The sequence below is a fragment of the Pseudonaja textilis genome, chromosome 1, assembly GCF_049901715.1.
Source record: "Pseudonaja textilis isolate UNSWEBS1 chromosome 1, rPseTex1.2, whole genome shotgun sequence".
NCBI classification, from domain to species: Eukaryota; Metazoa; Chordata; class Lepidosauria; order Squamata; family Elapidae; genus Pseudonaja; species Pseudonaja textilis.
Window position 1 is genome coordinate 312,505,464 of NC_141990.1, and position 15,961 is coordinate 312,521,424.

General features: G+C 38.0%; 1 protein-coding gene across 5 annotated transcripts in view; it reads left to right on the forward strand.

Moving 5' to 3' along the window:
* Nucleotides 1–13,098, forward strand: part of MIS18BP1 (MIS18 binding protein 1) — a 29,480-nt gene extending 16,382 nt beyond the window's left edge. For 3 of the 5 annotated variants that reach the window (XM_087922506.1, XM_087922509.1, XM_026698395.2), the window contains exons 10-17: nt 1,469–1,577; nt 5,201–6,038; nt 6,300–6,466; nt 6,994–7,133; nt 8,035–8,180; nt 8,609–8,684; nt 9,588–9,645; nt 12,494–13,098. In XM_087922506.1, coding sequence (XP_087778632.1) covers nt 1,469–1,577; nt 5,201–6,038; nt 6,300–6,466; nt 6,994–7,133; nt 8,035–8,180; nt 8,609–8,684; nt 9,588–9,645; nt 12,494–12,585 — 1,626 coding nt within the window. In that variant the 3' untranslated portion in view covers nt 12,586–13,098. Of the gene's footprint in view, nt 1–1,468; nt 1,578–5,200; nt 6,039–6,299; nt 6,467–6,993; nt 7,134–8,021; nt 8,181–8,608; nt 8,685–9,587; nt 9,646–12,493 lie in introns of those variants that run through there. The other 2 variants (XM_087922507.1, XM_087922508.1) reach the window with 2 other exon arrangements.
* Nucleotides 13,099–15,961: the final 2,863 nt, after the last annotated feature.

Here is a 15,961-nt window from a genome sequence, read left to right on the forward strand (position 1 = left end):
GTGTCACCTCAGTGGTTTGACTATACCTTATTTCCCTCATCTTAATTCCCAATATACATTTATTTTAATTAGTTATAATAATAATTCCCTAAAAAAGAACTACGTAACTTTGTACGTCTCAGTCAGATTTCGCAATATATTTTCCCCTTTTAACTTCCACAGGGTTTTATTTATAATACCAAAAGAAAAATAGCAAAAAACAAAGGCAATTAATCCATTTGGCTAGTCCTGGTCACTGACATTAATCTCATTTAAAAACATCCTTTTTCAATTATTTCAATATATATACAGGTGAAACTCAAAAAATTAGAATATTGTGCAAATATTCGGTCCGTCAGCGAGGAGGGGAAGTCAGTCAGAACATACTTCTGAAGTCTGATTCTCCTGAGAAATGTTCTAATGCTGTAACAAATAATAAAATAGTGCTAGAATATTCTTGATGGATACAAAGAATAAAAAGTTTTGACTTGAAACATTTTGAGCACTTCTCTCTATAGACGTTAAGAGCCTGACCAGGAACAGTTTTGCATTAGTGGCCCCACATTTACAGCGTGTTTTCCTTAGTAAATTTGGGGAGGAGGGATTGGAATTTTAAAGAGAAAACAATAATAGTACTGAATTGCTAATTCTGCTGAACAGTTTTAAAGAACATATAACTTCTGGTTTTTTTTGTTATTTTTGACACTAATTTCAGTACTGTTATTTTTTTTTAATAATTTCTGAAATTCTTATTTTGAAATCTTGTGTATTACTTTAAAATAGCAACTGTTACCCGAAACATACTCTACATTCAGATAATAAATCTACAGTGCATAAGGCTTGAACTTTAAATGAACTGAGAGTGTAATTTCAAATCCTTAAGTCATAAAGCTTGAAAAGACCATCTCCTCCAAGAAATCAAAATAAAGTTTCTGCTTGAAGACATCCAGTAAAGAGGAGACCAATAGTTCAGAAAATTTTAGAAAATTCCAAAGCGGTACATTAGGAAATTGGTATAATAGTCAGTTAGAAAATGTCTTCTTGTAAGAATTTACTTTATAGGTAAAGACAGGGGTCCGCAGTCCGTTTTCCAAATAGGAAAATTGGTGTGCGATCATGTGCAAAACCATCCTCTCTCCCCACCACGCCTCCGCTGGTCTGCTGAGCTGGAAAAGTTGGGGAATGCTGGGCTAAGACTCTTACACCGTAAATGATTGTGTCCATTTAAGTGAAACAACCTCAGGTAGCTGAAGAATGCCTGTCTATAATTACCCAATTGTCTTTTCTCATGGCTAAATCTTTACTTGCAAGACAACTTTTATGCCCTGATAATCCTCATTGCATTTCTTACAGTCTGTTCCAATTTGTCTCAATCCTTTTTAAAGCATGGTATTAAGAAAATGAACAGTCTTAAAGGTGGAATTTGACTAGTATAGGATAAAATTGCATTTTTGAAATTATGTTTGCTTATGTTCTTTTGTTCCTCAAGACAACGAGCATCATGCCCCCTATGAAGAGGCAGACTAACAAGTTTCCAAAGAAAAATGGTGAGGGCCTTTTAAAAGATCACAAAGAAGTGCCTTTGAAACAACCAAAAGGTAGAGAATATTTTAATTCACTTTATTCTCGAAATTATTGATTTAAAAATTCTAATAATGAACAGGTTTCCCCACATTTACTTGAGGACATGGTGATTAATGGGCTTAAGCCATATTAAGATCATAGGCACTATTAAGTTGCAAAATATTTTTCTTCAGGTCAGCTAAGTACATGATTAGAAAGATCAATAGATGGGTAGGACGTGTATGTATTGGTTTTCTTTATTTTTTTACTTATTTTATCACATTTTAAAATCATCCTCCCTCGCAGGGACTCTGAGGCAGTGTACAATAAAATATTTAAATATTTATAGATGGCAACTTTCCCCCTCCTATTTTATAAGTCATGACTTGTACTTCTTCAGGTACATATTACAACAAAGTTGGGGTAGTTTACAATATTAATGTTGCATGAGCAGCTCTTGATAGTATTAAGGTTCCCTTAAATGTCAGAAATGTCCCAAAATTTTTCGCCTCTTCTCCCTTTCTGCTCTAAGACAAAAGTCAGTTGGATTACTAGGATTTGGGTAGTGTTGTAAAACTATTTTTGCCCCTCCTTTCTCTTCAAAAGAGCCACAATTATCATATCAATAAAAATTAGGCAGTTAAATTAATGTAAAGTAAAACAGTTATTCATTCTAGTCACTGCAGGATGAAGGCCACTTCTACATGTTTCCAACCAATACGATCTTGAGCTTTTCTTTGTCAGTTGGGCCCGCAATACTTGCTGATGTTGTCAGTCTCTTGTTTTAGGTCTCTTGTGGATGCTTTTTATCAAGTGGGATCCATTCTATGACTGCCTTGGTCCACCTGCCATCAGTTCTTCTTGCTATGTGATCAGCCCATTTCCGTTTCAATTCTTTTATTCTCTTGATGATATTGTATATTTTCCTTTGTTCTGTAATCCATGTGCAGGTCTTTCTATCTTGTTTTGTGATGCCGAGCATGTATCTTTCTGTGGCTCTTTGCACCACTCATAGATTTTGTATCCATTGTGAGGTTAGTGTCCATGTTTCAGTGGCATATGTTAGGGGCAGGTAGCACACACTGATCAAAAACCTTTCAGGCATAGGAGGAAGTCTTTCTTGAAAATTATGCTTAGGGACAGTAATAATGTAATCCATCAGTTTCTCTGGAGAGCATTTATTTTGGCAAGGTAGTTACAAAGTACTGTACTTGCAACTTGATGTCTGATACAACTATGTAGGTTTGGGGTTTTGTGTCATAATATGTTTATCTTGTTCCTGCTCAATTTCTGGTCACTAGTGTCTTTGCCAGTTCCAGCCATGGACAGGCAGTCCTTGACTTACAATTGAGCCCAAGACTTCTGTTGTTAAGTGATTTTTGCCCCATTTTACCGCCTTTCTTGCCACAATTGTTAAGTGAATCACCACAGTTGATAAGCTAGCATCGTAACATAGTTGTTACGTGAATCTGGCTTCCCCATTGACTTTGCTTATAAAAAGGTTGCAAAGGTGATCACATGACCTTGGGACACAGCATTGGTCATAAAACTGATCAAAAACTTTTTCTCTTCAGTCATAGGGGATGGTTGTTCTTGAAAATTATACTTAATTTGCCAAATGCCTGCCAACCACATTTAACACGCCATTTTACACACAAAATTACCATCCTGTTTTTGTATCACCTTCCATTGAGATCCATTGGCCATAAAAAGTAAACATAAAAACATTAAGCATAATATTAAAACTGAGATCCAAACTATATCAAAAAAGCTGTAAGAAGATGATCGATAGGAAAATTTCTAAGATGAGATGAGTAATTCTGTAGTTGTTCTGATAATGCTGATGTCAACTTGTAAATCATTCCTATTTGCGAGTTTCTGAGTTGCCATAAGAAGGAGGGGGTGGAAAGGCCTGAGGGAGCAGTGTGGTAGGTGAAGGCCAGAAGCACATTCCACGCTTATCTTAGGGAGATTGTAGCCTAGGCTATTGGATCTTCTGCCCACAAAAATCCTGCATTGGAGTGTGTGATTGATGACACACAGCTTCCAGTTCCTTTGAGAATCTGATTGATGACACATGGCGGGGACAGAGTCATAGGCGATAGTAAATTACGTGTCTCAAAGTTGGCTTCATACAGGTTAGTGGCAGATATGTTGCTCCTAATAAATCTTTTGGATTCTTTTGAAGCTTGGCTTGAGGCTCATGATTGAATTAGGGCAATCATCGGAACTCTGACAGCTGAATTCTTAATACCCAGAAGCCCCAGTTAATATGAATAATGATGGGAGATGATAACCATTATTAACAACCAGTAGAACATAGATTCCCAGCTCTATAGAATGTTTAGCTCACCTTTACAGTATCAGTGGCCCAAATTGCAGATCTATTCTATTTCAGAAGGACAGTAATGTTGTAAGGGAATTGATATGTCAATTCTTCATAGTTTTAAGTGCAAGCTATTGCATTTGGATGGCCAGAGCTATGCAGGGATATGGTTTATCCTTTGTCTTCTGTCTTCCCAAACTGGCTACACTAATCTTGGTGTGGCATTAAATTAACTTTTCTCCTTGTATTGGAGATTACATTGTTGGGAGAGCTCAGTTCAAAATTATCTAAAAAGTCATCTCCTCTGATCATCATGGTCTATCCTAACAAATATTTCACTCCATATATCAATTTGTGCACACACTGGATTTGATGATCTGTTTGGATAGATTTGGTGATCCAAAAGTGAAAAGCCCTACATGTTAGGACAGATTATCTCCTGATTGATTGGTGCAAGTCCCCCCCCAGCCAATGTAGTTAAAATGATCCAGGCCAGATAACTGCTGGATTTGAAAAGAAGGACCACTGACATTAAATCAAGACAAAGCAATGGTGCTGTTGGTAAGTAGGAAAGTGGACTCAGGGATTGAAATTGTCATTTTGGATAGAGTTGCACTGCCTTGAAGCGGCATAGTTCAGAGTCTGGGCATGCTCTGTGATCCTGAGCACTTACTGGACATGGTTGTGATGAGAAGGGTTTCCATACATAAATTTCACTAGTTTTCTACACCTTGGTGATCATGATATTATAATTATACAAAATACTCTCTAGGCTGGGCTTGTCTGGAAGGTGCAGATGATATTAAATAGGGTGATTTGTCTGCTAACCAATGAAAGATACAGGGATCATTTACCTGTATTGAAAAGATATGCAGTGATTGCACATTTTGAATTGTTGGGGCTTAAAGAAAGTGGTTGCCCTCATTTTACAAATCTGTCTGGGTCCTGTTTTCAGTACTACAGAAGTGGTTGTTTTGAAAACGCCCCCTCTGTTTAATGCCCTTCCCCACTTTCTGGCATGTAAGAGGATTTTCTCATGTTCCAATAGTAAGGAACACATTCCCTTGGAACTGATTTTTGCTCTCTCTTGTAGTATTATTAAAAGATACATCTTTTGTTATGCTTCTAATAGTTAATTTTAGTGCAAGATTTTGTATTTTGTATTTTATTTTTAAAATTGTATTTTTTGTGTTTGCTGTTTAAATTCTGTCAGCTGCCTTGAATACCTGTAGAATAGAAAGGTGAAGAAGAAATTAATTCTATTAACAAATTATAATTTGATTGATTTAGAACCTAAGCTAATTTTTATTTCCAAAACTAATTTTTACCTAGGAAAAATTAATATGAAATCTAATAATATAACCAAGAAAACCAAATGTAAATTGAAGCAACAGTCACAACATGTTATTTCAGACACTGAAGAAAATAACTCTGAATTAATCATTAAAGATATTTACAAGAAGAGAGCCACTGTTATGCTGACACCTCTGAGAAAGAAAACAATGCAAGAAAAGCAGCACTCCACCAGAAATGAGCAAAATGTGACGAAGGAGTGTGGAGATATCACTTGCTATGAAAAAAACTTGGCTGATGGTGAATTAGACACTTTGAACTGCCCATTAAGTTTGTCAAAACAACTTCAACAAATTGATGAAGTTGTAGAAAATATTCCTTGCACAGATGAAGATGCATCTAGTGAAGATATCCCATATATTAAAAGGAAAATACGGCCTTCTTTCAAAAGAGCAACATTCAACAAGGAGTGTAATAATATCCAAGGACCATCATGTGAGCAGAAAAGTGCAGAGAATTGTGTAGCATCTTCTCAGAGCCGAAAGACAAAATGTTCTTACTTTGGACAGGAGGTCACTCTAGAAAAATTAAGTAGCAAGAGTTCTTCTCCTGACTTGGATACCAGTTGTGATCTAGAGAAGAAGAATAGACAAAAGTCACAGAAGTGGTTCAAGAGAGCCAGAAAGAATGCTCTTGCATCAGAGACCGAAAGTGGTAACATCCTAGAGGAATTTCTTGTGGAAGAAAGTAAGATAAAAATACCTACCAAGAGAATTAATGGTCACATTTCAACTAGTCCAAAAGCCAAGTTAGGGGTGGGGTCTCTTCCAGACACTAATGAAAACTGGACTGAAGAAGAATTGGAAAAGTTGTACAGGCAAGTACGATAACAAAATCTGATTCCATATTAATCAACAAAATTATTTGTAAGCTTTATTTTTCTAATCCCCTACCCAATCCTGCGAATGATTTTCCTCCGACAAACACCCAACTTTTTTTTTTTTTGCAAATTCCTGATCTTTTCTTCTTCTCTCTTCTACCTCCCCTTTTAGATTCTGTATAATGTCTAACTTTAATACCATCTGCACCAAAGTCATAACGTAACGTGCTTCTCCAAATCCTTCGTATTTTTTTATAGGGCAATAGCATCTTTTCCTAAATACAAAAGTGGTTTCTGGATGGATGTGGCAAGGACTGTGAGAACACGATCTGCTGAAGAATGCCAGGAAAAATACATGGCAGAGCAGGAACGGAAGAAACGCAGACCAAAGAAGACCTCCAAGCCTGGAAAAAAGGAAGGAAAAGGTTCAAGTCCTGATGTCTTCCCTGTGTTCTTCCATGCAAAGCCAGACATGTGTCAAGATGCCCGTTCTGGGAGCATGGAAGGGTGGGAGCCTGGGTAGACTTTCAGCAAAAGCACAGCGTTTTTCTTATTTGTTTAGGGGTGCATTTGAATTTTGCAAAATTAGGCAAGCACTTTTCTGTTTTAAGATGAATAAAAGCTGTTTTTTTGAATCTGTACCTGAGAATATCGGGAGAAATTTTCAGAATTTTGGAAAGAGATGCTTGGGTAATTATAGGATGCTTATGTGTATTATTGTTCACTTGTAGGAAAAGGTGGCTAAGTACAAACTAATTCTGTCTTTAAAATGGGTTGATGAAGCTGTGTGTATATGGTGTTGTTTAAACACAGGGTATCCAATCTAAAAGTTCAGGTTAATGAAAATAGCACTTTTTTTTAATTGGCTTTTAACCTTTGTCTACAATTTCCATTCTCTTGCAAAAAAAAAAAAAAGAATTTCCATGTTAGTTTGTATCATTCTTGCTGGTAGATAAGGGGACCCAACAGCCGTTGGCAAGGGTGGGAACCCTGAAAAGGAAACAACAGATGCGGAACTTCCTCGAACAGATGCCCAAGGATAACCACGATGATATCTTTGCTTCCACACCTTTCCAAAATAGGAACATAAAAGTAAATATCACATCTGTTGTTTATATTAGAATATTTCTATCAGGGTTCAATCAGACAGGATGCTAGAAATGTTCAAAACAAGATGGAAAGCTGTTTTCTTTTTCCTGGACTCAGATGGTGGGAAATAAATTCATTCTTGATTTTGTGCTGGTCTTCAGGAATAAATTTATAGAATCATGGCTTATGTCTAGATCTTCAGATTAGTCCCAAATGTATATATCCCTACAACAGACATTCCCTAACATTTCTGGTATCCACTGGGATTCTAACCATTGCAGAGAGTTGCAAATACACTGTTAGTTACGGGTAATTAGTAGAAGAAAGTACAAAAGAAAGAAAGTACAGAAAAATTATACTCACCCCATTACCTTACTCTGCTTTTCTAAGTGTTATGTATACATGAGCCATTCTCTGGAATTCAGTCCATCTGTAGCATCAAACTTTTGGCCCTTTAAGAGATTTGTTTAAAAGCTTAGGGTTTAAGTTTTAAAAAATAAGATTTTTACTTTACTAGGGTAGACTTATTAGATTAGGCATCTGCCTTTTCCATTTGCTTATCCTTTATTCAACTTTCTATCTGCTTCTGGGCCTTTTCCCCTTAAAAATCTTCACAACCTTGAAACTCTTAACAGCTTTACAATCATTACCCTACCAAAATAATTCTTCCCGTTGGTAAGGCCCACCTCATGTATTGAAACTATGTTAATTTTCATCTAAATAATTAAAAATTCTATCACTTTAATTACAGATAATTTATAATACATGCCTCATCTTCTAATGGGGTGGGGGAAATGAAATGGAATGCAGGTAACATGAGAAAGATGCTCTTGGATGGGAATAATATAGTAAACTTACAGCAAACACCTTCTCTTTCTGGGGATAACCAAGATATGATCTGTAGTTGCCTCAGTTCTGCCTGGCCCCAGAGGAAGATGTTTTCCAGTTGAAAGACAGGCATCCTATTACACCTGCTTCAGCTATTTTCCCCTGGTTGAAGACACCCCAATGTGACCATATCAGCCCTGGCATGCTGGAACCTCTGGATAGGTAGGTACTCTGGATAGATTCTATTCATTATTTTGAATGGTAAAAGTAACTGCCTTTTTATGAGCAGAACTCATCCTAGGTTCACTGAGATCATTGCTGACAAGTGTGTAAAATTCACACATAAATAGTAAATACACTGTTCCAACAATAAAGATAGGACTGAGTCAAGCAACAGGGAGGTTGGATTATGTGGACATTTGAGCATTGTGGAATATGCTGTTTTGTGATGGGTGGGCACATGCAGGAAGACAAATACCAAAAAGAAGGATAATTGGGAACAGATTCTTAGGAGGGTGGTAAGAATAAGCAGCTAGTGCTACTACAGCCTGACAATAAGCAAATTAGACCTTGCTTCTTGGGAGTAAGTAAGTAAGTGAGACACATTCACATACACCGATTTGCCATTAAATTTTTTAATTTTATTTTAGGAAAATCTGTGAAAAACATGTCTTCCGTATGCAAAATAATATCAAAGGCACATGGCTGGATATAAAGAAGAAACCGGTAATGCCTTTCCTTCATTTATCACATATGAAGACAATTAGATTCCTGCATCTTTTAAAAAAATAATTCCATGCATTTTCCTTATCTCTTTGAGGGGAGCTAAAGCTATTCATGGGACCCAGTTATTTTCTCAGTAACAATGCATATTTTTTTCTGAATAAATAAAAATAGTTGTCAAATCCACTTCAGAAGCAAACAGCTTTATTAACAGCTAAAAATGGGAAAGGGAACCCGAAAAAAAATTAAGAGCCATGAGGCAGTCAGGACCAAGAGCCAATTAAGTTTCTTAATTAACCTCCCACGCAGGACCTTTGTGGTTCTGAGGTGTGTTGAATTGAAAATTCGTAAAGCCATTTTCCAGTAACAAGCTGTTATTTTCTAATCACAGCCTTGAAAAAATAATTCTCAGCTGGTTACCTACTGACTAACCTAATCTAGAAACTTTAGCATCTCTTTCTTCTGTCTGCAGGGGTGTAATTATACTGTTTCGGCCGAACCCCTTCCTCTGAAAATCACTGGCAGGGAACTGGTTCGCTGCGACTTTCATGTGGGCCTGCCCACCCGGCCCTGCACTTTATCTGCCTTTATCTTCTCAGCTGATTAGCACGGCACAGTGGATTGCCACTTCTCAGCTGAGTTACTGGAGTAGTGTGCGTTCGTGTCAGGTGCAGGCACGCGGAAATTGGCCGCGCCCAAAGTGCACGATCACCAGTTGTTAAACCGGGAGAATCCCACTTCTGCCTTCCCGCATATAGTAGCTAGGAGCATAGCAATCCAGGAAAGCTGGAGCATAAAATGTGCATTCTGTGGCTTTATCACAACTGCAGTCTAGTGTTCTTTGCTGGCTTGTTTGTTTGTCATGAAGCTTTTCTACAAGTTCTATGTATCTTTTGTTTCCATCAGGCTACGACAGTGTTCACTACTCCCATATCTCGAAGAACAAATGTCTTTAATTTTGAAGGTAGGCCTGTTTCGTTTGCTTTATACCAGGGGTCGCCAACCTTTTGGATCTCAAGGACCACCAAACTCATAATTTGAAATCCCAGGGATCACTAACCCGTCCTGTGGGAGTGACCTAATTTGTGGGTGTGGCTTGGCGGTCATGTGACTTGCTGGGCATGGCTTGCATGTAAATATTACAAATATTTATATAAATATTGAATTTTTTAATAAAAAAGAGCAGCTTTTACTCAATCAGGCAAAGCAGGCAGGCAGATTGAGTTGCTCACAGAATCACAGATTCATTCAGAGATCTATCTGCCATCGGCTAGCTCAGTCTGTCACATAAAATTTGCTTGCAAGCAAATTCATCAAATTTGTTAGCAAGCAAGCTCACAAAATTAACTTACAATGCACCATGTATGTAAATATTGATTTTTTTGATTAAAAAAACAGCATCTTTTACCCAAAATCAGACAAAGCAGGCAGGCAGACTGAGTTGCTCACAGAATCATTCAGTGATCTATCTACCATCAGCTAGCTCAGTCTGTCACATAAAATTTGCTTGCCATGAGTCTGCACTGAACAAGAGAACCTTCAGTCCTAAGGGAAATTCGGCTGTGCTTAAAAGCAGAGCCGAAGATCTAAAGACTAGCTAGAAAGCAAGAAATCCAACAATTTCCTGCTTTCTAGCTGATCTAAATCTCCAAGCACAGCAGAACAGCTGATGGTCGGAAAAAGAAAAAATAGCAATTTAGCAGGCAAGTTTGCCGAGTAAGGAATGAGTGGGCAGGGAGGGTTATCGCGGGCCATGTGGGCGGCACAGCCTTGTGTTTCTGCACAGCCTGGATTAATTGCTTTGGGGAGTGCTCTGGGGGTGACATTTCTCTGTGGCCCACCAACATTTTCTCACGGCCCACCGGTTGGCGACCACTGCTTTATACAATGTTGGCAGGATTTAGGATTAGACTTTGGAGTCCCCAGTATGGGGACCATCAATGCAGTTGGTCCTTGATTTAGAGTTATTTGTTTAGTGACTTCAACATTATAATAGCATGGAGAAAAGTGATTTACAACTGGTCCTTGCACTTACAACTATCACAGCATCCCCAGGGTCACATATTCAAAATCTGAGTGCTTGCCAACCGATATCACAATTGCAGCATCATGGGTCATGTGACCTTCTCGGGCAGCTTCTGGCAAGCAAAATCAATGGGGAAAAGCCAGGTTCATTCAACCACCACAGGATTCATGTAACGTCTGCTGTGATTCACTTAACAACCATGACAAAAAAGGTTGAAATTGATTGTGGTTCACTCCTTGCTTAGCAATGGACATACAGGTCCCAATTCTGGTCATTAGCTGAGTTCTATCTGTATGGCTATCACGGTGCCGAGTTCTTAAAAGAAAGAAGAAAAAGAATTTTAAATAATGTAACAAAGTTGGAAAACTGCAGATTGCAAAATAAACAGTATTTCATTAATACAGATATATTAATAGGCAAGCATCCTATTTGTTGTCAACATTCAAAATGGCTCTGACAATCCAAAAAGGCTAGAGACCTATGGGTTGGATACTCACAAGAACTTTCTCATTATCATTGCCAAATGAAGAAAAGGAAGTTCTTGGTCTTATATACAGTAGAGCCATGGTGGTGCAGTGGTTAGAATGCAGTACTGCAGGCTACTTCTTGCTGGCTGCCTACAATTTGGCAGATCGAATCTCACCAGGCTCAAGGTTGACTCAGCCTTCCATTCTTCTGAGGTCAGTAAAATGAGGACCCAGATTACTGGGGGCAATATGTTGATTCTGTAAACTGCTTAGAGGGCTGTAAAAGCACCGTGAAGCAGTATATAAGTCTAAGTGCTAGTGCGATTCTTCCTGTGAGGTTTCAAAGAAATTTCTGTGCACGATATGAATATGAGGGTAGTAAAGGTAGTCCTCGCCTTATGACCTCCATTGAGCTCAAAGTTTCTGTTGCTAAGTGAATTTTGTCCTACTTTACGATCTTTCTTGCCACAGTTCTTAAATAAATCACTATAGTTGTTAAGTTAGTAACACAGTTGTTAAGTGAGTCTAGGCTTCCCCATTGACTTTGTTTATGAAAAGGTGATCACATGGTCATAAACAAATCGGTTTCCAAGTGTCAGAATTTTAATCATGTGATCATGGGAACATGGCACTGGTTATAAGTCACTTTTTTCGGTGCCATCGTAACTTTGAACAATCATGAAACTTTTGTAAGCTGAGGACTACCTGTGTCAAACGAAGGGCTAGAAATAGTAGTCTACAAAGGAAGCCATCTGTTGCATATATGAGTGATAGTGCAGCATGTAGTAATGAACATGGCATGTTTCAGGATTTGTAATTTTGAAAGTATTTTCTTCTGCACCATTCATTTGCAAACCTTAACATGAAGCCAGCAGACAAAGTAGCTCATGGGGTTTAGTGACTGCAGAGTTAAGAATTAGTTCCAGATTTAGGCACCCAATTTTATTTTCCCCAAGTATATTTCCCAGGGTGGGAAATCTCAATTTTAAATGCAGATATTCAGAAATTGAGATCCATAATTATGAATGCTTGATTGCCCCACACCAATTACAGAGGTAATCTGCTTTTGTGGACATTAAAGTCATTTCTGTATAACTGTTAAAAGGTAAATTAATCAGTCCTGACTCCTGAGATTATGAATATCTATGCATATGGTTTCTTTTTAACTTGGTTTGCAGTGGGTTTTCATGCAGTATAAAATTTATCTCCAAAATCTGTTAAGCTTTTCATGTTGGCTATAAGATTGTATCTGAGGATGATATTATATGGGACCATTTTGGATACTACCATCCCTGGGTTTTTTTCTTACCTTGCCATAGATGCAGCAACTTCTGCTGGAGTGAGGAATCTCTTTGAAGTGGAACAAGAAATGCAGTCTGATGAAGAGGAAGATATGTATTTTACCACATAGCCACCTGATCAAGGCTATATCCATAGATATAGATGTTTTTAATGAACTGCAAACAGTTGAGTTTTGATTCCAGGCTGTTTTGAGATGAATTATGTTGTTCCATAATTCTGTACTCTCAATTGTTCAGAATAGAGAAAAATCTACCACACAAACTTAACTTTCTGTTTTAGAAGTAGTGATGCAGATATGTAAAGAGATAGCTGTGGTAATTACCTTTTTAGTGGAAGTAAAATAATCTATTTAAAAGTTACTTGTGCGATAAATGTCAAGAGTATTGTTTGTAATAGCAAGAATCTATATTTTCTGTTCAGCAGTGCTTATGTATTTTTGTATTAAACTTATTTGCATAGTACCTTTTAAATGTTTTTGGCCTTTTTAATTTGGCAATTAGAGTGTAACTGGATACATAACTGAAACATGTATTAGCCCACTCTATGGTTAATTTATGTCTGGTATGTTGTGTGAACCAAAATCAATGAGTTCAATAAATCTGGAGTAATGCATTATGTAAACACAGCTACTCTATCAATGTATAAACTGATAGTATAACTCTTCTGAACTTTCTATTTAAGGCAATAAGGTTTTCTGAAATTCTTCTGACTCTTCTAAGTCAATAATATTTATTACATATTTTATAACACACTGATAACTCTCTCCCCAGCATCTGCATACATATTACATTTTAAAAAAAACACTTCAAAAAAACTAGTATATAGTACATTTAAACCACATTGTAGGCAGTGGACAGGGAGGAAGGAAAATAATAATGAATTCTTTCAAACTTTTTCTCATAGTAGGTAGGCCTACTGAAAACAATTTTACTGTACTATATTTATGAATGAATATTACTGCTGGAAATCGGTGCACATTTAACACCTGTGATTGGCTCTCATAGGAGTTATTTGAAGTGCATAAATAACTTTATTTCATGGTAAAGAAAAACTTTCAGTGATAAAGTAAGACAAATGTTTCCAAACAGTTAATTACCAGGCTAGGTAACATCTTCAACGAGTTGAGGAGATGTCAGTGCTCGGTTTATAAGGGCTTCAGGTGTGGGTTTGTCAAATGTTGTGTTGGGTCAGTTATGTATAATCTTATCACAAGATCCATCACAAGACTTACTGATGACTCACAGCTGACCCATCACAAGACAGACCCACACCTGAAGCCCTTGTAAACAGAAGAACACTGACATCCCCTAAACTCTGCTGAAGATGTTACCTAGCCTGGTAACGAAACGCTTGGGAAACCAACCCACAAGCTTGAAGAATGAACCTTCATCCTCATTTTGGGCTTAATTTTGATCATAAGTTGAGGATTTCCTGTAGTTACACTGACAGCATTGAGGATCCTGTCTATCTCATCAGGTTTAACAGGATTAAACTCTTCCCAGATAATCAGGTAAGACATCTCTAATGGACCTTCCTCTCGTTTGGACTCTTGCTGAGAATAGGTTTATTCTCTTCTGAGTCTGTCAAATATTTAAAGTGCAAAATCTTAAAGAATGTATTAAGTAACTCTACATAGTTGCTTACATTCCCAAACCTATAGATGTATACTTTTAAGAGCTTTAAAGGAAAGTCCTTTATCATCTTTGGAGCAGGTTCTGGCTGACCTAGCAATATTTACTATTAATGGCTGTAACAGTTCACTGACCCAATAATTACAGATTGCTTCTAGACAGTTTTTACAGTAAAATCTCTCAATGTTTTTTAAGAACCTAAGGGATAGAAACAAGTTAAAAGCAGCTTTCTCTACACAGCAAACCAGATGCACAGCCCAATTTATTTCTACTTATTGAGAAAATTGCTTGTGGTTTCCTAATTTCTTTGTTCTATCTTTTCTGTTCCTCCTAATGCTATCTTAATGAGAATTTCAATAAGGCATTTGATGGCTAGCTCTATTTTGCATGTTGGAAAGAGACCTTGGGAAAAGAAATACGCAAAATACCGAGTTTGCAATTTGCTCCTGGAGTCGTCTATAATGGGAAAGGATCTATGGGAAGGAAATTACGTCCTGCCACCACCTAGTCTTCCCACCATTTATAAGGACAAATGGTTAAAAACTACCTTTTAAGTTGTTGGCTGTTGTTTCCTTGTACAGGAGAAAAGATACTGCAATGGACTCAAATACAGAGTAACATGGCAGAAGTACCAGCCTATTCAGATGAACATCTTTTCCAGATGCCAGAGATCTTGCAACTAAACAAATGAAGGCATGTGCCAGGAAAACATTGCAGGATCCAATATGGGTTGGTCACCGGGACCAATGTCTTCTGTGCTTTCGGACTCATGCCGGAGCCCATCCTCAGGGAACTTCACTGTGGGCTTTGGACTGTTCTGTGTGTGGTATTTATAGGGTGCCTGTTGCATGTAGCTTTTTCTATGTAGATTGGGAGTTGATGGCTATTAAGTTGTTTGCTGTTGTTTCCTTGTGCTGTCAAGCCCTTGCCTCCTAAGTGCTTGATAAGCTGGGAGTGGCCTCAGATTGTAATAAGCTAGGTGTCGGGCTCCGAGTTCGTTACGGAGCCTGTCAGCTCCAAACACACCTCGCAGCAAGTCAGCTGGCAGTGGAGAATATCACCTTAGCTCTGCTGACGCCGGATCTGTATTGCTGCTTGTGTGCTAGCCGATGGTGTTGAAGGTTGCTTTAGAATGACTCAGCAGAGCTGTGAGCTGCAGGATGGATTCTGAAGCAACTGCAGGATGGATTCTGAAACAACTGTGGGCTGAAGGATGGATTCTGAAACAACTGCGGGGTTGCAGGATGGCTTCTAAAGCAACTGCAGGATGGATTCTAAAGCAACTGTGGGGTTGGAAATGGCTTTTGTCATGTATTGATGTGCATATTGTTAGAGGGGGTTAGAGTACATATAGGTGGTAATTAAGCATTAAGTTAAGACATGGTGAAGGTGGCACCAGGAGGGGATCAGTGAGGGTCGGAATATGTTAGGGATGTAGACATGTTATAGGGTTAATAGCATTTAGGGATAATGGGTTAGGCGTGGCCAGAACTAGAACTGTGTATAGGCCTGGGTGTGGTGGGATGTGTGTCATGATAATGGTAATAAAAGGAAAGAGCAAACTCAAACCCAACGCTAACCTTGCCTGACTTTTAGCCATTCTTGCCTGATTAGAATATTTGTTGTTTGCTGTTATACTGAATACACCATTGTTCTAAAGAGGAGCTGGAATTTGGATTCATTTAAAGACAAATCTTCAGTACTCAAGGGCTGGCTGAGACAAGGGCATACATTCAATTTTGCAGCTACTAAGATTGTTGGATGAGCAGGCACAAAAACAGTCAGGGAAATGATTGAAGCCTGGGAAACTGGCCCCTCATCAATCAACAGGAATGCTGATTTACCCCCAGCTTA